The sequence below is a fragment of the Camelina sativa genome, chromosome 10 (assembly GCF_000633955.1).
Source record: "Camelina sativa cultivar DH55 chromosome 10, Cs, whole genome shotgun sequence".
In the NCBI taxonomy this organism is placed as follows: Eukaryota; Viridiplantae; Streptophyta; class Magnoliopsida; order Brassicales; family Brassicaceae; genus Camelina; species Camelina sativa.
In genome coordinates this window covers 12,419,323-12,445,469 of record NC_025694.1, presented here as the reverse complement: position 1 = coordinate 12,445,469, position 26,147 = coordinate 12,419,323, and the positions used below count along the sequence as shown (strand labels likewise).

The following is a 26,147-nucleotide window of genomic DNA, read 5'->3' as shown; positions in this document are numbered from 1 at the left end:
AACATGCATAGCTGTCAAATATCAAGTTCGAAACATGCATCTGATTCTGAATCAGGTTCCGGGATATTCAAGATGGGAATAACTGCATCTTGTTTCTCAGTTATCATGGAATCAACACAGAAAGCTTCCTCCTCCAGAGAAACTGATGATGCGTCTCCCTGCCCTAACGAAAGCTCCAGATTTAGAGCGTCCAATCCAGTGTCCGCTACAATTTGGCCACAGGGTAAGTTGATATATTCTTCAGATGTCATCTGCATAATAAATTCAAAGGATCGATTCTGTTAAGCAGTCTATGGTTATTTTGATCCTGGAATTTAAAATACTCTGTTCTAGTTATGGCAAAAAGGCTTACCCGCGTCCGCCGCTTCTTGCTTCTCCTAGTCTCTACTACAACGTCACCTTTTCCTCTAGACTGTTGGTTGTACTCCTTTGTTTCAGAGCTTGTAGCAGCACCATCTGGAGATGGATAGACATTCAAGAGTCGTACACCGCACTCTTTTATTCTATAGGAGCAAGAAAACTTAAACTCCACATCGTTGAAAACCAAGCTAGATGGAAGATCCATAGGATGGAACTTGAAGGAACAAACTAACAGATGATCCGTGTTACCCCAGTTCAGGTCTGCCCCTTTGAAAAATGATTGCCAATACTTTCTGCCGTTGAAGACAGCGTTTACCAGCAAACATGAGTCCCGATCCTCGACCGCGGTTCGAAAGTCAACCACGACGCAAGCCTTGAATCGCAAGAAATCTTGAGAGAGAGAGCTATGAGGTAAAGTGACAGATAGGGAATTTCCATAAGCACGATGCGTGAAATGCTTAGGTACTTGTCCACCTAGTAAGACCGTAGGCTTGAAGTATGATCGTAGGATGAGTTCTCGCGCATCTACATCCAGTTTGAAGCAATTCAAGAACTTACAATATTTGCCATCAGTTGGTATACAAGAAAAGTGATCTTCCAATGTTCCCATCACAGTGGCATCACGCAGTGCCGTGACGAAATCTCCACAGTCTGTAAAGTCGAGCTTCTTTAGACTTGACAGTCCAAAAATGTTTGGGGAGACATTTTTCAACCTCTTGCAACCACTCATCGTTAGTTCAACGAGCCTCGAGAAATTTTCAATGCAGTTGGGAACTTCTTCAATGGCGGTGTTTTCTAGATGGAGCATGTAGATACTACTTGAAATGAGAGGAAAACTTGTCAAACTTGAGCAACCATTGAGACAGAGGCTTCCAAGACATGACAAGTTAACAGAACCTCCAGCCCTGTGCATCCATCCATATACAAACTCCATAATTTTTTGAGATTCCCAATGGTGGAAGGAATCGTCACCAAACTTTTGCATCCACTGAGACCCAACTGCAACAATTTTTGGAGTTTCCCAATTGTACACGGTAACATCACCAAACTTTTGCATCCACTGAGACCCAAATGCTCCAAATTTTGGAGATTCCCAATTGTAGAAGGTAACATCACCAAACTTTTGCAATTATTGAGTTTCAAACTCTCCAGATTGGTGGCCTTTGAAAGATCTGGAACTTCTGTTAGGTTTTCACATTCTGACAGATCCATCTTCACGAGACTTCCAAGCGACTGAAAAAAATTTGTTTCTTTTTTTTAAACCATTGGTATGCTTCAATCAATATCAGTGATAAATATAATCGTACGTTTCAATTTAATAACTATAGGTAAACATTAGTATGTATGTAGGAATAACTAAACCGTGGATCACAAGCCATATTGAGAATTTTTATTAAACCTAACTAGGGAAAACCACCTGTGGAGTTAATATTTGTAATTCATTCTAAATTTTTGTTTTTTTCTCTACTAATTTGATCATTTTCACTAACCCAACCAACTTTTATACGACCAACCAAGCCTAATTAGATAGTATAAAGTAACTCAAAATTTATCTCCAAATTTTGGAGATATATTTAAAAAATACTTTTGACATTCATAGGCATTGGTCTCACAGTTTGCTTAAAAAAGAACCCAATTAAACAAAACACAAAAATATTTGAAGAAATGATTGATGTGGTTGGAAAATGATACCAAACAAAGGTTAAATAAAACACTCCAATTTTTAATGAAGATGAATAAAACACTCCAAATTTTAATAAATCAACGTCAAATAAATATTTCTTGATATTTTTTTGAAGTTCGAAAGTTTGAAATAATACTCAGAAAAACAAAAACTCAAAACTTGTTTTGAAGGTCCATAAAAGTTTATATATAAACTGAAGAGGTGTGAAACAAAAATGTGTGAAAAATAATATGTGTGAACATGGGGTACGACGAAGAAACACAATTATTGGAAGAGAAAAATTTGCAACTTTTGAGATCATTAATAAATCTAAACTGTTATATGAGATAATAAAAACAATCTCATCCGTTAGATTAAAACTGACCCCTAAAATGGATTTGCTGTTCTATATAGATTAATTATAGGAGAGGTTAAACAAGAATATAACTTATATAAGCAAATGCTATAACATTAACAATGTATATACCTGGACGCCTTCCCATAGCTTCTCCAGCATTTTGTTGCCTCTCACTATAAGACGAACGAGATATTCTGGGCGAAATTCACAAGGCATACATCTCATAAGGCAGTCGAGATAATCCAGTGGAGGGAGATTCTTGTTCCAGAAACAATCTTCAACTTCAATCTTCATTCCATATGGCGAAGAGGCTGACTTTTCCATTATAATTAGAGGGAATTTTCTCAAATTGTGGCATCCAGTGAGATCGAGGTATTCGAGAGATTCCAAGTTGAGATGAGTTGGAAAACTCTCTAGCTTTGTGCAACCCCTCATATCTAACTTCCTCAGTTTAATGGCATTCTGAATTGAGGAAGTAAGTGTCACCAAAGAAGTGCATTCAAAAAGATATAATTCCTCGAGGTTTCTGGCATAAGAAAGATCTGGAATTTCTTTCAAATATTTGGAACCATCCATAATCATCCTCTTGAGATTCCCAAGTGGCTGAAAACATATTAGGGGGAAAAGAGAATACACACGTTCATAAAATTTTTAAACAGATTCATTTTTTTAGCTTTTCTATCATATATATATATATATATATGTGTGTGTTAATAACTAAAACAATGACTAAGAATTAATACCTGAGCACCTTCCCACGACTTCTCAAGCTTACTACACTTCATTGTGAGTTCAACCAGATACTCCGCCTTAAAATTAGAAGGCAAACACTTCAATGGACGAGTATTCCATTCTAGCCATTTGAGTTTTCGAGGCAAGTAAACGAGACCGTTAGGTAGATCTAATTTGGTTCCATTCGGTTGCCACCAGGAATGATCTTGAATTTTTAGAAATTGGAGATTAAGCATGCCTTTGAACGAGTTTTCATCTAGTGAAACAAATGGCTTTCTGAGTTGTAACGGTTTGAAAAATATCCCTAACACAGTTTCCGTGCCCTGTAAAAAAATATACCGAAGTGTGAACTATTATCATAATGATAGCAACATGTCAGTTTTTTTTTTTACATTAAAATTAATACTCCCTCCATTCCTTATTAATCCATTTTCTAGACAAAAATGTTTTAAAAAGATCCATTTTTTTTTAGTTTTCTATGCAATATTAATTAGTTATAATTATTAAAATAATAAAACTTCAAGAAAAATAATTGAATATTATAGGTTTAGAGTTACAGAAAATTGCAAATTACAAAAAAAAAACATTTACAATCAGGTTTTAATATGTTTTCTTGATGTGTGAAAAGTCTAAAAATTGGATCAATTAGGAACATAGAGAGTATAAAGTAGTAATGAATTAAAAAGCAGCTGCGGAAAACTTACAGTTTTATCGGTAAATACGTCTAGAATTTCCTCGGCATTGCTGAGAAATCGACATTTTCCAGGATTACCCTTAGACTTTGCACGATCAATTTCTCTACCCAATTTCTCTAGCAAATTGTGCATCTCTGTATATCCTTGCGGTGTAATACGTATGAGGGACTTCTAAGTCAACCTTTTAAGCCCAACACTATCTTCAAGTAAATCTTCAACGTTACTGACTCTAAAACCATTGAAAAAACATGCAATGGACAGAAACAACTCTTGATCTTTTTTATTTAACCTATCATAGCCGACTCTTAGTGTTTTCTCAATTTTATCATCTGAGTCATTTCGGAGCCTAGGCATTATCTCCATCCACTCATCTTTTCCCCTTTCTTTTAAAGACGAACCCAAGACACTGAGACCCAAAGGAAGGTTTCCGGCAAGCTCGGCAACTTCAAATGCTAGTTTCTTGAATTCATCAGGTGGAGAGTTTTGTCCAAAAGCAAATCGGCATAACATCTTAAGAGCAAGACCTTCTGATGGCAACTCCACCTCATATACAAGGTCAATCTTATGAGCCTTGAGAAGTTGCCTATCTTGAGTGATCACAATAATTCTGCTTCCAGGTCCAAACCATTCAGTTTCACCCACCAAGGTCTTAAGTAACTCTAGATCATCCACATCATCAAGAACGATAAGAACTTTCTTGTGCTTTAACCTTTGCTTCACCTCACCTAACTTCTTTATCTCTATGTCCTTTTGACCTAAGATTTCGGAGAGAAATTCTTTTTCCCAACTCAACTTCATGCCCATTAAGTCCTGCTCGGTGCTTTTATAAGTTCCGAAAGCGTAATGGGAGAATTGGCTAGATAGTTGACTGTATAGAAATCTTCCAATGGTACTCTTACCAATCCCTGAAGTTCCGACAATCCCAACCATTCTAGCTTCCTTGGATTCCAAGCACAACATTGAATTCAATGCCTCTAAATGAGCTTCAATCCCAACGAAGTCGCCAAAATCATTAGATCTTGTAACCAGTTTATTAGATACATCATTGGCGATTTTTTCAATCATGCTTGCTGTAGAAACTGGATTTCCACAATGAATTTGTTTACGGGGAAAAACAAATTCAGTAAAGTAAACTCTCTAGAAAATCAATCTAAGCTTTGATATTAGAAGAAAGGGAATTGATCTTTGAAGAACTAGGGTTTCTATTGCTAAGAACAAGAAGAGAACTGAATAATTGTATTCAATAAAGGATGATTTACAATGGAGAAGTCTTTCCCCCTTTATACATATTCATAGATATTAACTTTACTTATGAGACGAACTGAAATAAGGAAAGTTACTCTATCTCTTAGATCGGCCGCTAGACGAAGTGGAAGTCGGTTCTTCACCCTCGAGGTTGGGCTTCTTCTACCCGAAGTGGGCTTAAATGACCTAACTGAGTTCTTAACCGGATTCCCAGTTAAATAACCAAATTGTCTTTCTGGTTTAGTTCGGTATGTCGGGGGTGCTAAATCCCGCACCAACACTTGCTTCGTCACTCCTAAAATTAGGGGATACTCAAACCGTCAACAATCAGAATCAGTCAAAATAAGAAAAGGTGTTAAAAAAAAAATCAAAACTACCCGTTCTGAAGATGCTCTCCGGCTATACTTGCTATCTCTGATAGAACTCTTTTCCATTCTTGTTTCACATCTTCTGTTTTGTCTTTGCATGTCTCTTCAAAGACTTTACTAAATTCACCCGTCTGTTTTCTAACATCAGAAGGATCGACGTCGTAGAAAACGGGTATAACCATTTGATCCAACTCCTTGTAACACTTGTGGATCTCAACCAATTCATTCAAGCACCACGTGGAAGAAGAATAGTTCTTAGAGAAGATGACCATTGAGATCCTCGCTTCTCTAATCGCCTTTAAAAGCTCAGGGGCGATTTGGCAGCTTCTCTCGATCCCATGATCCATGAATGTGATGATTGATTTGCGGTCGAGTTCCTTACGAAGATGGCTGAGGAACGTCTTGCGGACATCTTCCCCACTGAAGCTTGGGAAAACGTCGTATCTCCGGCTGCCAGAAGAAGAAGAAGCCGCCATGGAGATGATAGGGAAAAGAGACGAAGATGTGTAAATTAGCAATACCTAGATTGAGAGAGAGAGAGAGAGAGAGAGGGAGAGGAGAAACTTCGTCTTACTTTCCTCGAAGACTTGCATAGAAGACTTACTGTACATAATTTTTTTTTTTTAGTGGTTCAAAAATTAAATTCCCACACAACGACTACAAAGGCTTTTTTTTTAGTGGTTCCTAGGAGTCGTTGTAAGAACTACAAAGGCTTTTTAAATTAGTTCCATTCCAACACAATAATTTGTTTTTGTCATTTCTCTGGTGAATTTGCTAAGTACAATTCCTTTACCCGAATTCTAGTTTATCTGTTAATAAAGAGAAAAACTACCTTTGCTAACATACAGGTTGGGAGATGTATGTTTTTTAAAAAGGCAAGACTATTTTGTGTAGTACTTGACGTTCAAGTATGTAAACCCTAAGCTCACAGATTCAACGTCTTTTTGGATTAAAATACAAAAAAGAAGCCAGCAATATTTTTTCCAGAATATATGCTAAAGTGTGGCTTATTGAAACATTTATTCTTTCAGTAATAGCGAGATTTTCAAAGCAAACACAGAGTGTTTCTGCATTCAGAGAAAGAAAAAACTACAAACACTTTCAGGCTCCAAAGTTGGAGAGTTAAACGGATTGTGGTTCTCCGAAATCTCCAAGCTCCGCTACCATCTGCAGAAAAAAGTGGCTTGTCTCAAAACCTATGAAACCGTCTTGTCAATTAGAGACTAGTCATGGTTGATCCCAAGTTATTCTAAAACAGAACAAAACAGAATAATAAGATGCTTCAGTTACCAAGATTAGGATCCAAGATAGTCAAGATGGGCATAAACTGCATCTTGTTGCTCAGTTATCATGTAATCAACACACAAAGCTTTCCCCCTCCAGACATGGATAAGAAGAAACTGATGATGCTTCTCCCTGCCAATCCTGTGTCGGCTACAAACGATTCTGTTAAATATTTGTCACTATGTTATTTGGATGCTGTAGAAAGAAATCGAAAGTCAAGTGATAACTTTATAACTTTCATTGCTTATTATTTATAAATTATTATGACATAAGGCTTACCTGAATCCAGCATCCGCTTCTTGCTTCTCACAGTCTCTTCCATCACTATCATCTGGCTATGGAGACACATTCAAGAGTCGGACACCGCATTCTTTTATCCTACTGAAGCAAGAAAACTGGAACTCCACGTTGTCGAAAGCCGATTTAGATGGAACATTTTTAGGCCGGAACATGAAGGAACAAGAAAACAGATGATCCGTCTTACACAACTGCAGTTCTGCTCCATCTTCAAAAAACGATTCCCTATACGTTCTGCCATTGAAGCCAATTTTTACCTCCAAATATGAAGACGAGTCCTTTTCCTCGGTTGGAAAGTCAACCACGACGCAAGCCTTAACTCCCAATAATTCTCGAGAAAGAGTGCTCTGAGGTAACGTGACAGTTAGGGAATCTCCATAAGCTCGATGTTGGAAATACGTGGGCACTTCTTCACCTGGTAAGGCCACAGGCTTGGTGCATATTCGTATGATGGCTTCTCGCACATCTCTTTCCAATTTGAAGCAGTTCTGCAGGCTAATATATTCACCACGTGAGGGTAAACAGTAGCAATTTGTACCCATCTCATGCCGGAAAAGCTTACGTCGTGGTGTATACTCAAAGTTTTCATATTGTGATATACCAGAAGGGTAATCTTCCTCACTGGCATCACCAAACGCAAGGATGGCCCCTCTACAATCTGTAAAGTCGACGAACTGTAGACCTGTCATGCTGAAAACGTTTGGGGAGATGTATTTCAACTTCTTGCAACAATACATCATTAGTACAATGAGCCTCGAGAAATGCTCAATCCAGGGGGGAACTTCTTCAATGGCAGTGTTTTCTAGATAGAGACATTCGATACCAAGTGAAATCTGAGGAAAAATTGTCAAACTTGAGCAACCACTGAGATCGAGGATTTTAAGAGATGACAATTTGACATCGGTTGGAAGAAGCTCCAGCCTTGTGCATCCTTTCATGTATAACTCCATCAATTTTTGGAGATTCCCAATAGTAGAAGGTAACGTCACCAAACTTTTGCAATTGTTGAGTTTCAAACTCTCCAGATTGGTGACCTCTGAAAGATCTGGAATCTCTGTCAGGTTTTCACATCCTGACATATCCATCCGCTGAAGATTTCTAAGCGACTGAGATTTTTATTTTAAAGAACAAAAAAAACTTTGTTATGCTTTAATCATTGTCAATGAAATATGTATATATGTATCTATGTATGTACGAATAAGTCAATAAACCGTGGATCACGATCCATATATTGAAAGTTATACTTAATTAGTAATCAGCAAATGCTATATAACATTAACAATGTAACGTACCAGGACGCCTTCCCATAGCTTCTCAAGCTTTGTGCAACCCATCATATATAAGTGACTTAGTTTAGTTACATTCTGAATCGAAGAAGGAAGTGTCACCAACGAAGAGCATTCAATAAGAATTAGTTTCTCGAGATTTATGGCATTAGAAAGATCTGGAATTTCTTTCAAATTTTTAGAACCATGCAGATTCATCCTCTTGAGCCTTCCAAGTTGCTGACGAAAAAAGCAGAGAAAGGATTTATAATACGCAACATTCAAAAAATTATGAAACATCTTTAAAAGAAGATATGGATATTCGTACCGGAGTTTCTTCCCACAGCTTCTCAAGGTTACTGTTCTCCAATGTGAGTTCAACCAGATACGCAGCCTTAAAACTATTAGGCAAACAATTCAGTGGACAGTTATTCCACCTTAGCAATTTGAGTTTAGGGGGCAAATAATCGAGTCTTGTAGGTAGATCCAATCTGCCCCTAGTCCCCAACTGTAGCCATTTGAGATCGTGATCACCGGTATAACAAATTCGTCCATCTTCATATACACGCATATCCATAGGTATTAGCCATTTGCCTTCTCTTTTTTCTGCCCACAGGCGATGATCAGAAACTATTAGAAACTGGAGACTGCGCACACATTCGAACGATTGATCATTTATTGAAAATGATTCTGGTGTATATGATGCGTCGAGATATATCCCAAGCACAGTTTGCATCCCCTGCCAAAAAAGATTTACATGAACATCGTAAGTTTCTTCTTTTTCCTGTGTGTGTGCCAAAATTAATGTAAAGTCATGAAATGCTTAAAAGTCTTACCGTATCATCATCGTTATCGACTAGTACATCTCGGATATCTTCAATATCAACCAGAAATCGACGTCTCTCAGGACTGTCAGACTCCGCACGGACAATTTCTCTACCCAACTTCTGTAGCAAATTATGCATCACTACAGTTTCTGGCTGTGTTGTTATACGTATGAGGGACTTTTTAGCCAACATTGTAAGCCTAATGTCAGCATTATCTCTGAGCAAGTCACTGATTAAACGGACTTCGTCTCCATTGAATAAACATGCAATGTGAAGAAACAAGTCTCGCTCTTTTCTATCCAACCTATCGTAGCTGACTCTTAACGTTTTCTCAATTTTCCCATCCAAACCATTTCGAAGCAGAGGAAGCATCATCATCCACTCATCTTTGTCCCTTCCTTTTAAAGACGAACCAAGGACACTGAGACCTAAAGGAAGATTACCGGCAAGCTCCGCCACTTCAACTGCGAGTTCCACAAAACCATCGGGTGGAGAGTCTTGCGCAAAAGCAGACCGGCAAAATATCTCAAGAGCAAGAAGTTCAGATGGGAACTCCACCTCATGTATAAGTTCAATATTATGAGCCTCAAGAATTCGCCTATCTTGAGTAATAACAATAACTCTGCTCCCGGATCCGAACCATCCAGTTTGTCCAACCAATGTTTTTAGTAGCTCTAGATCATCAACATCATCAAGAACTATAAGAACTTTCTTCTCCTTTAACCTTTCTTTCACCACACCTACCTTCTCTATCTTCAAGTCCTTTTCACCTAATATCTTTGACAGAAGTTGTTCTTCCCAATACAACTTCTGGCTATAGTCATCTCCGATGGTTCTCCTACAAGCTTCAAAAGCCCGAAGATGGAAGTGGCTAGAGAGTTGATTGTATAGAGCTCTTGCAATAGTAGTCTTACCAATCCCTGAAGTTCCTAAAATCCCAACCACTCTAGCTTCCTCAGATTCCAAGCACAACATTGAATTCAATTCCTCTAAATGAGCTTCAATCCCCACGAATTCGCCAAAATCATCAGATGGTGTCATACTCTTTTTCAAAACATCGTGTGTTACCTTTTCAATCATGGCTGCTTCATTAGGCCTAATAACAATTGTCAATTGTTTCATTAACCAAAGCAACGCTACAAAAAAGGCACATCTGAGATATTATTAAAAATTGGAATATACCAGTTCCGAAGATCCTCTCCAGCCATACTTGCAACATCAGCTAGAGCTAGCTTCCAACTTTGTATCTCATCATCTGATTTGCCCTCGCAGGTTTTATGAAAGGCTTTGCCGAATTCACCGGTCTGTTTTCTAACTTCGGAAGGATCAACGTGGAAGAAGATCGGAATCACCATTAGATCCAACTCCAAGTAACACTTGTGAATCTCAACCAATTCATTCAGGCACCAGGTGGACGAAGCATAGTTCTCAGAGAAGACGACGATAGCGATCCTAGATTGTTTTATTGCCGATAAAAGCTCAGAGCCGATTGGGCGGCTTCTCTCGATCTCATCATCTATGAATGTGATTGTTTTGCGTTTGAGCTCCTTGAGGAGATGGCTGAGGAATGAGTCACGGACATCTTCTCCACGAAAGCTTGGGAAAACGTCGTATCTCCGGCTACCAGAAGAAGAAGAAGCCGCCATGGGAGACGATAGAGAAAAGAAAGACTCAATGGGAAAGTAAAGTGAAGTAAATCAGAAATACATAGTGAGAGAGAAAGGAGAAACTTTAGATTCCTTTCTTCCGTTGACGTTGACGTTGACGAAGACTTATCTTCAAAGGCATAGACAGAAATTTCTGGTTGTCAATTGTAAAATAAAATAAAGTATAAAAGATCGAATGGGTCCTTGGTGCAAAGATCTGAAGCAAACCTGCACTAGCCAATTCAGCCAAGAACTGTCCCACAGAATTAGCAAAAGCTATTCTTTCAGGAAAAGCGAAATTCTCAATGAGGGAAACACAGAGATGTAAGAAGTAAGAACAGAGTACTTCTGCCTTCAGCAAAAGTACTAATTACAAACATTTGGGAGTTGGAACCATAAACGGTTCTGGTTTTCCAAAAAATATCTCCATCACCTGCAGTACAAAATAGATTGTGTGAATAATTATATAATCTTATTGTCATCAACACTAAAGTCCTGGTAAACCCCAAAACAAAACAAAACAGAACTGTGAGTTGTTCCAGTTACCTGAAGAAGTTGAGAAGCTGCGGAGATGATGAGGGGTCCCCGATGTGTGTTTCTGTATCTTGTAGTTCACTGATACAATCATTGGCTTTTGATATATTATTAGGATATATAATTATGGTTTTATTCCTTTTAAGTTAGATTTAAGGTTTTATATAGTTTCTTTTTAATAGGATAGATAGATCTGTTTGTAAGGTTCTATATAAGAACCCTCTTATGCTAATGAGAATTCCAAGCTTCCAACAATTAACCTAATTCTCAAATAGAGACTTGGGTTAAAGGGAAGTTAGTTTTCAATCTCCTTGTTCTTTAGTTTAAATAACGGGTGTGACAACTAGAGCTAAGGCTAAGGCTTTGGCTCATAACAACTTGGTATCAGAGTCAACCGATTCAATGGGTGAGAACGATTTTGTTGCGGCAGAACTCGCAAAGTTGTTTGCAAAGATAGAGAGTTTGGACACAAAGATGGAAGACATGAAGAGGAAAATCTGCGAAATCAAGGGAATATTGAATCCCTTATGTTCAACGGTGGAAAACCTCAAAACAACTACAGAGACGCAACAAGCCGCGTTGGACACAACTTCAACGACACTAGAGATGGTCGCAGCCTTGCATGAAGAACAACGTGATAAGACAAAAGCTCTTGTAGAAGAGTTACCACAAGAGCAGACGGAGATGCAGAAAAGTTTGGTAACAGCAAAAGCCACAACCTTGAACGAGACTTCAAAATCTGCTGCAACACAACTGAATCAAGCGTTTGGTGAGCAAGCATCTGTGATGACAAAAGCCAATCAAATGAGATAGGAACAAAAAAACGCTTACTCTTGTGGACCATGGCTGTTTTGCTCGGAGGAGAAGGAGCGAGGTCACCGGCGAACAGATGGAGGTGGAGATTGGCATGTGAGACAGATTGGGGAGAAAACTAATTTTGACTTCTCACAAGGTGATTTCCGTGTGCAGACATGATTGAGAGGAGGGAAAGAGGATAAGCTTAGAAACGAAGGCGGTGGTGGTTTGGTTGAATACACCGTAACACCAGCCAAAATGGAGTTTCCACCTTACGACGGAACGGCTAACGCTGTCGAGTGGCTGCAAAAGTGCGAAGATTATTTCGAAGATCAAGGCATCTTCAATGATGATGCACGAGTTCGCCAAGCAACCTTTGTCCTGACTGGTAAAGTTTATCACTGGCACAACAATTTGAGAAGGTTAGTCACGCATAGGCTAGGCTGGGCTGAATTTAAAAGGATTTGTAAAAGTCGTTTTGGAAAAGCCGATGTTGTGAGTCCAATTGGAGAGTTATGTAATCTACGACATAGGAAAACAGTTGATGAGTATTGTAACCAATTTGAGGAATGTTTGGGAAGGCAAACGAGACTAACTGGAGACCAGCAACTGTGGCAGTTTTGCGTTGGACTTACAGATAGTTTAAGGAAGGAAGTCGAGTATCTCCGTCCTGAGACAATTTTTAAAGCTATGGAATATGCTCGAGATAATGAATACAAGATCGATAATGACAAGCGGACATGAACGTTTGGAGGACATTTGGCACCAATAGCTCAACACTCGGTCTTGTTCCCTAGAACAGGAAATCGTGATAGCTCCAAGGGTGGAAAAGACGAGGAAGCTCAGTTGCCCCAACAAACAGAAGAGAAACCGGCTCCTCAACAACTGTTTTTGAAGAAATTGACCACCGCAGAAATGGAAGAGCGACGAGCAAAAAATCTCTGCTTCAACTGTGATGAATTCTTCACCCGAAGGCATGTTTGCAAACCAGTCCTTTTTTAAATCACGGTAGTCAATGATGGAGCTAATCAGGACGACGAACCAATTGAAGAGGAGGACATGCCATGAGCTGAACCTTGAGGACAAGCTTCAAGTGGAAGACCTCAAGCTTCAAGTGGAAGAGGGGAGTAATGATAAGATCATTGGCTTTTGATATATTATTAGGATATATAATTATGGTTTTATTCCTTTTAAGTTAGATTTAAAGTTTTATATAGTTTTCTTTTAATAGGAGAGATAGATCGATTTGTAAGGTTCTATATAAGAACCCTCTTATGCTAATGAGAATTCCAAGCTTCCAACAATTAACCTAATTCTCAAAGAGAGACTTGGGTTAAAGGGAAGTTAGTTTTCAATCTCCTTGTTCTTTAGTTTAGATAACGGGTGTGACAACTAGAGCTAAGGCTAAGGCTTTGGCTCATAACATTCAGTTATCATGGGATCAATACACAAGACTTCTTCCTCCATATATGGATACGAAGGAGAAAGGGAAAGAGACAACGATGCTCCATCATCATGAAAGTTGCTAGAAGAAACTGCTGACGACATTATCTTCCTTCTAGAAGAAACCCGGGCAGAAGCTTCTCCCTGCCATAACGAAAGCTCCAGATTTGGAGCCGTCAATCCTGTGTCGTCTGCTACTATTTGGTCTGGTAAGTTCAAACATTCTTCAGATGTTCCTGATGTAATCTGCATTTATCAATCAAACAATCTATTCTATTAAATAATTCACCCTATGGTATTGATTTTGGCATAATTTTGATCCAAAAGGCGTACCAGCTTCCGCTTCTTACTTCTCCCAGTCTCTACAATATTACATTTTTCTCCGGACTGTTGGTTGTACTCTGTTTCAGAGATTCTAGCAGCACCACCTGGAGATGGAGAAACATTAAACAGTCGTACACCGCATCCTTTTATCCTCTCGAGCGACAAGGGACACGTTTGTGTGCAGCGGTTAGCCCCACATCTGATGCAAGAACAAGCATTGTAATGGTGGAAGAACTCAAATTCCACACGGTTGTAGTCTAGCTCAGATGGAGGATCGTTGATATCTCCTACCAGGAACCCAAACTGGAACATAACCAGATGATCCACCTTACATGAGTCCACGTCAACGTAAAAATGATGTACACTGCTTTTGCCTCTGAAGTACCACCCCACTCCGATGTTTCCAGAACGATCATTGGGGTCAGTAGGAGGTTCAAGCATGATGCAAGCCTTGAATCCCAAATTTTGTTGAGAGAGAGAGCTCTGAGGTAAAGAGATATCTAGGGAACTGCCACCAGCTTGATGCGTGAAATATGTCGGCACTTCTCTACCAGGTAAGATGACATAGTTGAAAGCCGATTGTACGATGAGTTCCCGCGTATCTTGATCCAAACTGAAGCAATTATGGAGTTCAAGACCACTCATTGGATTGAGGAAGGAGTGAGATACAATCTGGAGCGATTCACAATTCTTTGCACACACTGTTAAGATTGAATACGGCGAGTAAAAACGTTCGCCACACAAATATATTATTCGAGGATTTAGTTGTACTGTTGCAACCATACTTGCACTACCTAATGCTGTGACTCCTCCACAGTCTGAAAAGTTTACCACCGTAAGACTTCCCAATTTAAAAACGTTTGGAGAAACGTTTTTTAACCTTTGGCAACCACGCATCATTAGAGTAGTGAGCCCATAGAAATTTTCAATCCAAGAAGGAACTTCTTCAATGGAAGTGTAGTCTAGATAGAGCAGTGAAATGCTTGTCGAAATCTGAGGAAAACTTCTCAGCTGTGAGCATCCACTGAGATCGAGGTGATTGAGAGATTCCAAGTTAACATCATTTGGAAGAACCTCGAGCCTAGTGCATCCTTTCATGCTCAGCTTCTTCAGTCTGTTGAGATTCCTAATTGACGAAGGAAGAATCACCAAACTTTTGCATGCGGTTAGATCCAAATACTCGAGATTGGTGGCCTTAGAAAGATTTGGGATTTCTTTCAGGTTTTCACTTCTTGACAAATCCATCTTCCTGAGATTTCTAAGCGACTGAAACAGAAATAAAACATACTGTTATCAATTAGCCAATTTTGGTGTTAACTGATTTTGTAAGGCAATTATGTTAAGGTTATTGGACTTGCCATAGTATAAGGCTTTACTAAAAAAATATACTCTTAACTAAGTCTACTGATCAAGCAAATCATATAGCAAAATAATATTAACAAAGATTTGACGAGAAACTTTACCTGAACTCCTTCCCACAACTCCACAAGCTTGCTACCTGGCATTGTGAGTTCAACGAGATATTCTGGGTGAAAAGTAGAAGGCATATATTTCATTGGACAGTCACTCCAAAAAAGTTCAGTGAGCCCACATATTTCACCAATAAAGAAACAGTCTTGGTCCTCTTCTATGGCAGTTCCATCTAGAAAGAGCCTTGATATGTTCCTTGAAATCCGAGGAAAACTTCTCAACCTTTTGCTGCCACTGAGGTTAAGATAATCGAGAGATACCAAGTTGACATCAGTAGGAAGAGACTCGAGTCTTGTACATCCACTCATGCGCAACACCTTGAGTTTATTGAGATTCCCAATGGAGGAACGGAAAAAAACCAAACTTTTGCAGTCGTTGAGTTCCAATCTCTCGAGATTAATGGCCTCTGAAAGATCTGGAACTTCTTTCAGGTTTTCACTTCCTGACAAATCCATATACACGAGGTTTCTAAGCGACTGAAAGCAGAAATGAGAAAACAATGCATTAACTGAAATTTGAGGTGAAGAAAAGTGACAAACTTGAAAACAAAACCTAATTATGAAACTTTAGAGAAAAATACCTGGACTCCTTCCCATAGCCTCTCAAGTTTGCTATCTCTCATTGTGAGTTCAACGAGATATTCTAGATGAAAGTTAGAAGGCATACATCTCATGGGACAACCACTCCAATCAAGGTTAGTGATCCCAGAGATATTCTCAATGCTGACAGAATCTTCTTCTTCTATTGCAGTTCCATCAAGAATGAGCCCCGAGATGTTTCTTGAAATCCCAGGAAAACTTCTCAACCTTAAGCATCCACTGAGATTGAGGTAATCAAAAGATCCCAAGATGACGTCATTTGGAAGAGTCTCGAGTTTTATGCATCCCTCCATGGTCACTTTCCTAAGTTTAATGAGGTTTCGAATAGAGGAGGAAGGAAGTGTAACCAAAGATGCACATCCCCAAAGATTCAGTTTCTCGAGATTTATGGCCTTTGAAAGATTTGGAATATCTTTCAACTTCCTAGACCCGTCCAATCTTAGCTTCTTGAGATTTCGAAGTGGCTGTAAACAAAATACGGCAAAACTATAAAACTTCCTCGATATTAATTAGCAAAACTATAAAACTAAATGTAGAACATTAAAATAAAGTTCTGCAATGTAAAGCTCAGTAAAATTGGGTGAGGGTAACGTTCTACAATGTAAAGCTAAGAATTATTGGTTGAGGGTGAGAACAAAACATGAAAATACCTGGATTCCTTCCCACAGCTTCTCAAGCTTGCTATTCTCCATTGTTAGTTTAACCAAAAACTCTGTCCTAAAGTTAGAAGGTATACACTTCAATGGATATTCGTCCCAATGTAGCAATCTGAGTTTACGGGGAAAATAAACAAGGCCTCGAGGTAAATCCAATATGCCTTCACTAGTCTCCCCCGACCACTCCTTGTAAATTTTTATAAATTGGAGATTGCGCATTCCTTTGAAAGAATGTTCACTTATAACCAATGGCTCATTGATTCCTGATGTGTTAAAATATATGCCTAACACATTTTCTGTACCCTGAAAAAAATCCCCACAAAAGAAAGACAATATCTTGAGAAACATTCAATGAACTTTTTTATATAGAGTTAGACACGTCAATCATATGCAGAAGAACTCACAGTGTTTTCCGTAAATACATCAATAATATCCTTAGCATCCACCAAGAATCGACGTTTTCCAGGATTGTGAATAGACTCTGAACGAACAATTTCTTTACCCAACTTCTGTAGCAAGTTGTGCATCTGAACTGTTTTATTGGGTGGTGTTATACGTATTAGGGACTTGTCAGCCAGCATTTTAATCCCAGTGTTAACACTATCTCCAAGCAAGTTTTTGATATAATTGACTTTGTGACCATTGAATAAACACGCAATGTAAAGGAATAAGTCTTGATCTTTGCCATCTAACTCATCATAGCTAATTCTTAATGTTTTCTCTATTTTACCATCTAGACCATTTTGGAGCCTAGGCAGCATCTCCATCCACTCCTCCTTATCCTTCCCTCTTAAAGAAGAACCTAAGACCGTCAGACCTAAAGGAAGATTTCCGGCAAGAACTGCAACTTCACCAGCTAGCTTCATGAAATCACTAGGAGGAGAGTTTTCCCCAAAAGCAGATCGACAAAACATTTGCAGAGCCAGATCTTTAGATGGGAACTCCACCTCATAAATAAGGTCAATACTATGAGCCTTGAGAAGCCGCTTATCTTGAGTGATCACAATGATTCTGCTCCCTAATCCAAACCATCCAGTTTGTCCCACCAAGGTCTTTAGCATCTCAAGATCATCCACATCGTCAAGTATAATAAGAACTTTCTTGTTCTTTAGCCTTTGTTCTACCGCACCTAAATGCAAAATCTTGATGTCCTTTTGACATAAAATTTCTGATAAAAAACGTTCTTCCCAGCACAGCTTCATGCAATAGTCGTTTCGGTTGGTTCTTTTATAAGCTACGAAAGCGCAATGGTGGAATTGAGTAGAGAGTTGAGTAAACAAAGCTCTTGCAATGGTAGTCTTACCAATCCCCGAGGGTCCTACAATCCCTACCATTCTAGCTTCTTCAGATTCCAAGCACAACAATAAATTCAAGCTCTCTAAATGAGCTTCAACACCAACAAAATCACCAAAATCACTCGATGGTGGTGTTATGAGCTTATTGGAAACATCATTGGCAATTGTTTCAATCATGTTGGCTTCATCACACCTAAAAAAATCAATACTCAAATAGTCAACAAGGAACACTCTACAATCGCAGTCTTAAGCCTAATCAAACAAAATATTCGAAACAATACCAGTTTCGAGAATCCTCTCCAGCCATATTAGCCACATCTGCGAGAGCTCTTATCCATCTTTGTTTCTCATCATCTGATTTTCCCTTGCATGTCTCTTCAAAGACCTTTCCGAATTCACCGCTCTGTTTTCTAACTTCCGAAGGATCAACGTTGTAGAAAATTGGAATCACCATTTGATCCAATTCCTTGGAACAGTGGTGGATCTCAACCAATTCATTCAAGCACCAGGTGGAAGCAGCATATTTCTTAGAGAAGACGACGATTGAGATCCTCGATCCTCTAATCGCCGATAAAAGCTCAGGGGCGATTGGGCGGCTTCTCTCGATCCCGTGGTCGATGAATGTATTGATTGATTTGCGGTTAAGCTCCTTGAGAAGATGGCTGAGGAATGATTTACGGACATCTTCGCCGCTGAAGCTTGGGAAAACGTCGTATCTCCGACTGCAAGATGAAGCCATAGAGAAGAGATATCGTTCTCAACATTTGAGGTAAAGCAGTAATATGGAGAAGGAGATAAAGAGAGAAACTTCGTAAAAGTGTGACTCGGAGAAGAAGACTTGCGCGAAGACTTTTTTTTTTTTTTTAATATAATTTCGTCTGTAATTTTACTAAAATGACTGTGCTTTGTTTTGCCTTTCGTATGGGACTGGTGAGATTTTTTTAAAAATACAAGTGTTTTTTTTCTTTAAAGTTAAAAAAAAAAAAAAAAAACAAATGTTAACTAACATATTCTTTTGCCGTATTTTGTTTATTAACTTATCTTTGATGTCGACTAATTTAAAGATAAATTTACAAAATTAAAAATATCAACATTTCTTCCATATCTTTTAGTCATCAACACACGATAGTTTTGCTAGGAAGCACAATTAAACTATCCAGTTTCTCCCACGAAGGTCTTTAACAGACCTAGATCATCAAGCATCAAGAACGATATATAAGAACTTTCTTGTGCTTTAAGCCATTGCTCCACTCCACCACACTAATTGCTCTATCTTTATATCCATTTTGTTCAAGAATTTCTTACATAAACTGTTCTTCCCAGTGTTCATGACATAGTCATCTCGAATTGCCCTGAAGGTCCAGCAATTCCTACCATCTTCTCTTCCTGATATTGAACTCGTTACCTATATGAGCTTCAAGTCCGACTGATTCGTCAAAAAAAATCCATTGTGTAATAATGTTATTTGAAACATCTTCGGATATCTTTGCAATCATGGTTGCTTCGTCAGGCCTAATAACAATAGTTGAACGCGTCATTAGAGAGGCACCCTAAAAGCACAGCGGAAGTTTATGCAAAGATATACTAATTAAAATTAAAATACACACACCAATAATGGAACAGAGAAAACAATATACCAGTTTCGATAATCCTCTCCAGCCAAACTAGCTACATCCCTGAGAGCTTGTATCCATCTTTGTTTGTCCTCTGGTCTGCGCTCGCATGTCAATTTGAAGGCCTCGCCAAATTCACCGGTCTGTTTTCTAACTTCCGAAGGATCAACGTCGTAGAAAATCGGAATGACTGATCTTCTCCCTAACAATGTCTTACAAGACTGATCATGGATCTCCACCAATTCATTTAAGCACCAGGTGGAAGAAGCGTAGTTCTTAGAGAAGATGACGATTGAGATCCTCGATTCTCTAATCGCCGATAAAAGCGAAGTGCCGATTGAGCGACTTCTCACGATCCCGTGGTCCATGAATGTACTGATTGATTTGTGGTGGAGCTCCTTCTTAAAATGGCTTGAGAAAACATCGTCCCCACTGAAGCTTGAGAAAACATCGTATCTGCTGCGAGAAGAAGAAGACGCCCTGGGAGACGGTAGAGAGAAGTAATGAAGATTCATAAGAGAAAGCACTCTGATGTCAATCAGTAAAAACATAGAGAGAGAGAGAGAGAGAGAGACTTACTGCTCAAGATAACTGAGGGTTAATATTAATTCCGACCAAAAGAAACCGGTTGAATTGTACAACGAAATCTGAGGGAAATTTCTCAACCGGATACATCCTCTGAGATTGAGGTACTCTAGAGACTTCCAGCATTTCAAGTTGACATGAGTTGGAACACTCTCTAGCTTTGTGCAATTCCCCATATTTAACCTCCTAAGTTTAATGACATACTGAATCGAGGAATGAAGTGTCAACAAGGACTTGCATCCAAAAAGATATAATTTCTCAAGGTTTATGGCTAAAGATAGATCTGGAATTTCTTTCAAATATCTCGAATTACGCATATTTATCTTCTTGAGGCTTCCAAGTGCCTGAAAACAAACAGACAGATTCATTAGGGCTTTCTAACAAAAAAGTATGAAAACATTAACAACTAAGCAAACACCATTTGAAACTTTGAAATAAAATTTGGAATTTAGTACCTGAGTTCCTTCCCACAGCTTCTCAAGCTTACTATCCTCCATTTCTAGTTCAACGAGAAACTCGGCCTTAAAATTAGATGGAAAACTCTTTAGTGGAAAGTTATTCCAGATTAGCAATCTGAGTTTACGGGGCAAATAAACGAGTCCCTGAGGTAGATACAATCTGCTGGCTTCGTTCTTTCGCCCCCAGCCATAATCGCAAACTATTAGAAACTGGAGATTACACATGCCTTCGAACGACTTTTCCTGTATCAAAAATGGCTCACTGATATCTGATGTGTTGAAATATATTCCTACCAGAGTTTCCGTGCCCTGTAAAAAATCCCAAGAAAACCATTATTAAGCATGTGGAAGTGGAGACAATGCGTCCAAGTTGATCAATGTCGACCAAATGACATATTAATTACTACTGGTATAAAAGTAACGACACATTATGAGAATACGCAAAATAACTTAAAGTATTATGGGTAAATATATCGTCAGCATCCACCAGAAATCGACGTTTTCCAGGATTATTAATGGACTCTGCGTGAACGATTTTTCTGCCCAACTTCTGTAGCAAACTGTGCATCTCTATAGTTTCATATCGTGATGTTATATGAATGAATCTGTGCATCTCTATAGTTTCATATCGTGATGTTATGCGAATGAAGGACTTCTCAGCCAACACTTTACGCCTATCGCTAAGCCTATCTTCGAGAAAGTCTTTGATGTAACTAACTTGGGCACAATTGAATAAACATGCAAATGCGATGTAAACAAATAACTCTTGGCAATTTTGATCTAACTTATCGTACCTAGCTCTTAATATTTTCTCAATATCTTCGTGCAAACCATTTTGGAGCTCAGACAGCATCTCCCCCCACTCTTTTTTTCCCCTTCCTCTTAAAGACGAACCCAACATACTCAGACCCAAAGGAAGATAACCTGCGAGCTCGGCCACTTTAACTGTGACTTCCATAAAACCACGGGGTGGGGAGTCTTGCTCAAAAGCAGAACGGCATAACATCTTAAGAGCAAGAGCTTTAGATGGGAACTCCACTTCATATATAAGATCAATCTTATGAGCCTCGAGAAGTTGCCTATCTTGGGTGATCACAATAATTCTGCTTCCTGATCCAAACCATTCAGTTTTTCCCACCAAGGTCTCAAGTAACTTTAGATTATCCACATCATCAAGAATGACAAGAACTTTATTTTCTTTTATTCTCCTTTGAGTTGTGGAAGGAGAATTCTGAAGCTTGTTCGAGGAAGACGTGGAGAAGATTCACGCACTGCACAAATTGTGAGGTTATACAGATAACCGAAGAAGAGACGTCACAGAGGCGTGATGGTGATCAAAGAGTGACACCAACCAATAAAGGAGGATGCTTACCTCAAAGAAAAAATGGAGCACTTTATGGTGATCAAATTGAACACCAAGCACTAAAGGAGGATGCTTACCTCATAGAAAAAACGGAGCATAAATCGGTTGATAAGATAACCGATGAAGACGTGAAAACGTTTCACGCACGAGACGTGAATCTGATGGTGTTCAAAGGAAGACACCAAGCAAGAAAGGAACTGTTTACCCAAGAGATAAAAGGGAGAAGTAGGCAGTTGCAGGGAATATCCAAGTGATGACAAGCCAAGGAGAGAAGATCATCAAAGAGGTGTTTCAATCGCTGTTCCATAAATGATCCTCAAGGAAGAAGAATATTGACTATGAAGTTGAAAGCTGGGATAAACGAAGAAAAAGTGAGTGGAAGAAGGTTGCCAGAACATTTGGAGTAGAAGTGACAGAAGATCACGGAGTACACGTGATGAAATTCATGGAGACTCCAAGACTGTTGACAGACAATTAGAGTTAGACCGAAACTAAATTAAGGGGGAGTGTTAGTGATAATTGAGTTCGGTCGTATGCTACATGTTTAATATATACTTAGATATGTGTATGTGTATTAATGGGTGTATGTTAATAGGTATATGTTAGATAGTTGCGTTGTTTTTGTTATTAAACGAACGGGTACGACCGTAGCACTCTATATAATTGTGTGTAATGTCATACGGCAAAATTGTCTAGAATAATAGGTTTCCACTTTTTCATTCTCTGTTTTTTCTCTACCATGCTCTGTATTTAAATCAATGGCTTCTGGTATAATACAAGAGCAAAACTTCAACATGGTATCAGAGCTTGGTCGACGACTGAAGTGGATCATTCAGAAGAAGAAGAAGAAGCCGCCACAGGAGCCGATAAAGAAAAGAAAGACTCAGTGGAAAACAAAGCTGAAGTAAATCAAAAATACATAGTGAGAGAGAGAGAAAGAGAAACTTTGGATTCCTTTCTTCCGAAGACGTTGACGAATGACTTTTCTTTTTTTGGTCGTCAACGAAAACTTTTCTTTAGAGGCATATAGACCGAAATATCTGGTCGTCAGTTGTAAAGAAAAAGAAAAAGATCGAATGGGGTAAGTTCTGTGAAGTAAAAAATGATGGCCCTAACGAGTATACTAGATTTCGTAATGTGAATTCAGTATTTAGTTTAGTTTTTGGTTTGGTTTCAAAATTTAGTGTAGTTTATTAAAGTTCGAATATATTTGACATAATAATAATCTTATCAGTACAATTTTAAACAACCATAATCGACAATTGAACGGAGGGTGGATCATTCGTAGTCATCGAGGAGTCCCTATTGTTTGGGGTGCAACAAACTTAAATCATTCTGAATCAGCTTAGAAGGCGGAAGCAAATGAGCTACTATCGATACTACACTATACTTGGATCCGAGATTACACATCAATAGTTTTTTAAATAGATTGTGAACTTCTTATTAAACTTGTCAACGGTTTTATGACAAATGCTTCACTCACAACTCGTGGTGGGTAAAAAACCCGTCCCGGCCCAAAGCCGAAAAAGCTCGCTCACAAAAAGCTCCAATTTAAAAAATTCGAACGGGTTTTAAGTCTTGTGGGTAAACCCGAACGGAATTTTAGTTTTGTGGGTAAATCCATAGATACCCAAAATTTTTTTTGTCTTATGTGATTTATTTTACATTTTAAATTGTGTATTTTTGTGTCTTTAGATTTTTGGTACCAAAAACAAATGTGATTTTTATTTATTTTGTGTATTTTATTATATCTGTGAAAATTTTCAAAAATTTATAATCTTATATCATATAGATAAAGTATACCAAATATATTTAAGAATTGTGTTATCATAGATAAAACCAAATTTATTATGTACGTGTTAACATAGATAAAACCAATAGCATAGTCAAGAATAGACAAAAGCATATAGAAGTATCAAAACCAAAAACAAAGTCATAAAAACAACAACAAAACAATGGTATTTCTGTCATAACGTCTATTCTTAAGTAACAATCTCAATTTTTTTTTACCTTGGTCTCATACTCCTGAGCTACTAGCCATGAATGTAATACCTTCAACTCCATCATCAAAGTTGTCTTCAATGTCACCTCTAATTAGAAAATATAAATCAACAAAGCAAGGAAAGTTAATTATAAAAAAAAATTATGGATTCATACCTTCTAACTCAGCATAACCACGTAATCAGTTTTTAGTACATAACAATGCTTGAACATTTTTTGGAAGGAGACGGTTCCTGTAAGGATTCAATACCCGACCTCCAATGCTAAATGATGACTCTGCTGCTACTGTGGTGATTGGAATATTGAGCACATCAAAATCTAGAGAAGCCAAATTTTCAGATCTAACAAACTTTTCTTCTATTATAGAATGCTTCATTAAGTTTCCAATGATACAAGATTGTTCCTTAAATACAATCTAAGATAACCAAGGTCTAACCATAAACAAGTAGAAGGATTAAACCAAGTGATTAAACCGATATATATATAATCTGATACTCCCCCTCAAGATGGCGAGTACAAGTGATGTAATCCCATCTTGGACAATAGATAAAGGAATTGCTTCTCAGTTAGCGGCTTTGTGAGCAGGTCTGCGAGTTGATGTTGTGTGCCAATGTGGATAACCTTCATGAAGCCAAAAGCGACACGTTCACGAACCACATGACAGTCATGATCGATGTGCTTCGTGCGTTCATGGAAAACAGAGTTCTTGGCGATATGTAAAGCAGCTTCATTATCACAATACATCACAATGGGATCAACAAGAGGAACTTGTAGATCTTCAAGAAGAGAGTTAATCCATAGCAATTCACAAGTAGTGTTGGCCATGCTGCGATACTCTGCTTTTGCAGAGCTACAACTAATAACGTCCTGCTTCTTTGACTTCCAAGATATCAAGGAATCACCTAGAAAAACGCAGAAACCAGAGATGGATCTGCTTGTCTCAGGACAATTCCCCAATCTGCGTTTGCAAAAGCACGAAGAGAGAGGATAGATTTGGCCGAGTAAAGTAAGCCTTGATCTGGATCATTCTTCAAATAAGCAAGAATGCGATGAACAACATCCAGATGAGGCTTCCTTGGTGTTTGAAGATATTGACTGAGTTTGTTGACAGCAAAACATATATCTGGTCTAGTAACTGTTAGGTAGACCAGTTTACCAATCAATCGTCTGTAATAGGAAGCATCAGATAAGACTTCTCCTACTTCATCACTTAATTTCAGATTCAGTTCCATAGGGGTTGGATGAGGTTTGCAACCAAAAAAACCAAATTCTTCAAGTAGCTCAAGTGTATATTTGCGCTGAGAATAGAGATACCTTCTTCAGCTCTCGCTATCTCCAATCCAAAAAAAATATCGCATTTGGCTTAATTCCTTGAGCTTGAATTCTCGAGCAAGAAATGATTTGACATCCAAGACTGCATAATCCTTGTTGCTCACTAATGAAATTTCATCCACATAAACCAACAATGCTAGAAAGGCTCCTGAATCTGATTTCACAAAGAACGCAGGATCAAAGAGTGACTGAATGAAACCATGATCGAGAAGAACACTCGAAAACTTGTGAAACCATTGTCTGGAAGCCTGCTTGAGACCGTATAAAGACTTGATAAGCCTGCAAACAGGTTTCGCAGGTAAGAACTCCCCCTGTCTTGGAACATATCCCTCTGGTAATGTCATATAAATATCTTCCTCCAAATCTCCATGTAGGAAGGCATTTGTAACATCCATCTTATTGATGAACCAATTGTGGATAGCAGTCAAAGCCAATATTAAACAAACTATTGTAAGTTTAGCCACAGGGCTGAAAGTATCAAGATAATCGACTCTTTCTTGTTGTGTGTAGTCTTTAGCTACTAAACGAGCTTTATAGCGTTCAATAGAGCCATCTGACTTGTACTTGATTTTATACACCCATTTACAACCAATGGCGTGTTTGCCATCAAGTAGAGAATAAATTTCCCAAGTCGATGTGCTCACAAGAGCATCCAATTCCATGTTCATCGCATCAAGCCAATGTTGCAACAACACTGCCTCTTTAAAAGAGGTTGGTTCTTTTGCAGCAGTAATGGCAAAGCAGAACAGACGATACTCATGAGAGAGTTTATCGTAGGAAAAATAAGCAGAGAGTGGATGTGCAGTACCATGAAAAGAAGAAGAAGCAGGAAGGAAGGCTTTGTTGTAACATTAGAGCAATGGTACTGTGAAAGATAACAATGATCACGTGTCTCTCTGTGTGGCCTGAGTGTGTTAGCCATATCATCCCGAGTTTGAT

At 38.5% G+C, this 26,147-nt stretch overlaps 4 protein-coding genes across 9 annotated transcripts; all 4 read right to left on the bottom strand.

Annotated features, from left to right (window-relative positions):
- Nucleotides 233-11,372, bottom strand: LOC104718661 (disease resistance protein RPP4-like). Of its 5 annotated transcripts, XM_019231024.1 has the most exons (10): nucleotides 11,287-11,372; nucleotides 10,969-11,173; nucleotides 10,277-10,870; nucleotides 9,104-10,190; nucleotides 8,596-9,006; nucleotides 8,333-8,507; nucleotides 3,125-3,417; nucleotides 2,511-2,984; nucleotides 1,392-1,593; nucleotides 233-1,257 (listed from the first exon to the last, which is right to left on the bottom strand). In XM_019231024.1, exons 3-10 carry the CDS (start codon nucleotides 10,738-10,740, stop codon nucleotides 248-250), a joined length of 4,116 nt encoding a protein of 1,371 aa, XP_019086569.1. In that variant the 5' UTR covers nucleotides 10,741-10,870; nucleotides 10,969-11,173; nucleotides 11,287-11,372; the 3' UTR covers nucleotides 233-247. The 5 variants fall into 5 exon arrangements, 1 of the variants encoding a protein (XP_019086569.1); XR_002033688.1 differs by lacking the exons at nucleotides 233-1,257; nucleotides 1,392-1,593; nucleotides 2,511-2,984; nucleotides 3,125-3,417 and adding exons at nucleotides 6,349-6,617; nucleotides 6,712-6,867; nucleotides 6,985-8,108 and having other exon boundaries at nucleotides 8,295-8,507; nucleotides 10,277-11,173; XR_002033687.1 differs by lacking the exons at nucleotides 233-1,257; nucleotides 1,392-1,593; nucleotides 2,511-2,984; nucleotides 3,125-3,417 and adding exons at nucleotides 6,349-6,588; nucleotides 6,712-6,867; nucleotides 6,985-8,108 and having other exon boundaries at nucleotides 8,295-8,507; nucleotides 10,277-11,173.
- LOC104718660 (disease resistance protein RPP4-like) lies at nucleotides 5,028-6,057 on the bottom strand. Its single transcript, XM_010436441.2, has 2 exons — nucleotides 5,431-6,057; nucleotides 5,028-5,348 (listed from the first exon to the last, which is right to left on the bottom strand). The coding sequence occupies exons 1-2, from the start codon at nucleotides 5,895-5,897 to the stop codon at nucleotides 5,294-5,296; spliced, it is 522 nt and encodes a 173-aa protein (XP_010434743.1). The 5' UTR covers nucleotides 5,898-6,057; the 3' UTR covers nucleotides 5,028-5,293.
- On the bottom strand, nucleotides 13,307-18,697 carry LOC104718662 (protein SUPPRESSOR OF npr1-1, CONSTITUTIVE 1-like). 2 transcript variants are annotated; one of them, XM_010436447.2, is made up of 7 exons: nucleotides 18,138-18,697; nucleotides 16,966-18,049; nucleotides 16,556-16,864; nucleotides 15,887-16,369; nucleotides 15,300-15,782; nucleotides 13,846-15,102; nucleotides 13,307-13,758 (listed from the first exon to the last, which is right to left on the bottom strand). In XM_010436447.2, exons 1-7 carry the CDS (start codon nucleotides 18,593-18,595, stop codon nucleotides 13,474-13,476), a joined length of 4,359 nt encoding a protein of 1,452 aa, XP_010434749.1. In that variant the 5' UTR covers nucleotides 18,596-18,697; the 3' UTR covers nucleotides 13,307-13,473. The 2 variants fall into 2 exon arrangements, with proteins under 2 accessions (XP_010434749.1, XP_019086568.1); XM_019231023.1 differs by lacking the exons at nucleotides 13,307-13,758; nucleotides 13,846-15,102 and having other exon boundaries at nucleotides 15,606-15,748.
- On the bottom strand, nucleotides 18,952-22,491 carry LOC104718664 (disease resistance protein RPP5-like). Its single transcript, XM_010436448.2, has 5 exons — nucleotides 21,307-22,491; nucleotides 20,510-20,821; nucleotides 20,049-20,398; nucleotides 19,494-19,949; nucleotides 18,952-19,368 (listed from the first exon to the last, which is right to left on the bottom strand). Exons 2-5 carry the CDS (start codon nucleotides 20,735-20,737, stop codon nucleotides 19,227-19,229), a joined length of 1,176 nt encoding a protein of 391 aa, XP_010434750.1. The 5' UTR covers nucleotides 20,738-20,821; nucleotides 21,307-22,491; the 3' UTR covers nucleotides 18,952-19,226.

Coding starts and splice junctions, on each gene's coding strand:
- LOC104718660 (XM_010436441.2), bottom strand. CDS start 5,897: ATGGCGGCTTCTTCTTCTTCTGGCAGCCGGAGATACGACGTTTTCCCA. Junction 5,349..5,430: donor GGAGAGCATCTTCAGAACGG/GTAGTTTTGATT, acceptor CCCTAATTTTAG/GAGTGACGAAGCAAGTGTTG.
- LOC104718661 (XM_019231024.1), bottom strand. CDS start 10,740: ATGGCGGCTTCTTCTTCTTCTGGTAGCCGGAGATACGACGTTTTCCCA. Junction 10,191..10,276: donor GGAGAGGATCTTCGGAACTG/GTATATTCCAAT, acceptor AATTGTTATTAG/GCCTAATGAAGCAGCCATGA. Junction 1,258..1,391: donor AAGTTTGGTGATGTTACCGT/GTACAATTGGGA, acceptor ACAGGGCTGGAG/GTTCTGTTAACTTGTCATGT.
- LOC104718662 (XM_010436447.2), bottom strand. CDS start 18,595: ATGGCTTCATCTTGCAGTCGGAGATACGACGTTTTCCCAAGCTTCAGC. Junction 15,783..15,886: donor GGCTATGGGAAGGAGTCCAG/GTATTTTTCTCT, acceptor TTCTGCTTTCAG/TCGCTTAGAAACCTCGTGTA. Junction 13,759..13,845: donor GAAGTAAGAAGCGGAAGCTG/GTACGCCTTTTG, acceptor TGATAAATGCAG/ATTACATCAGGAACATCTGA.
- LOC104718664 (XM_010436448.2), bottom strand. CDS start 20,737: ATGTGTAATCTCCAGTTTCTAATAGTTTGCGATTATGGCTGGGGGCGA. Junction 19,950..20,048: donor ACCCTCAGTTATCTTGAGCA/GTAAGTCTCTCT, acceptor ACCGTCTCCCAG/GGCGTCTTCTTCTTCTCGCA. Junction 19,369..19,493: donor GGAGAGGATTATCGAAACTG/GTATATTGTTTT, acceptor TATTGTTATTAG/GCCTGACGAAGCAACCATGA.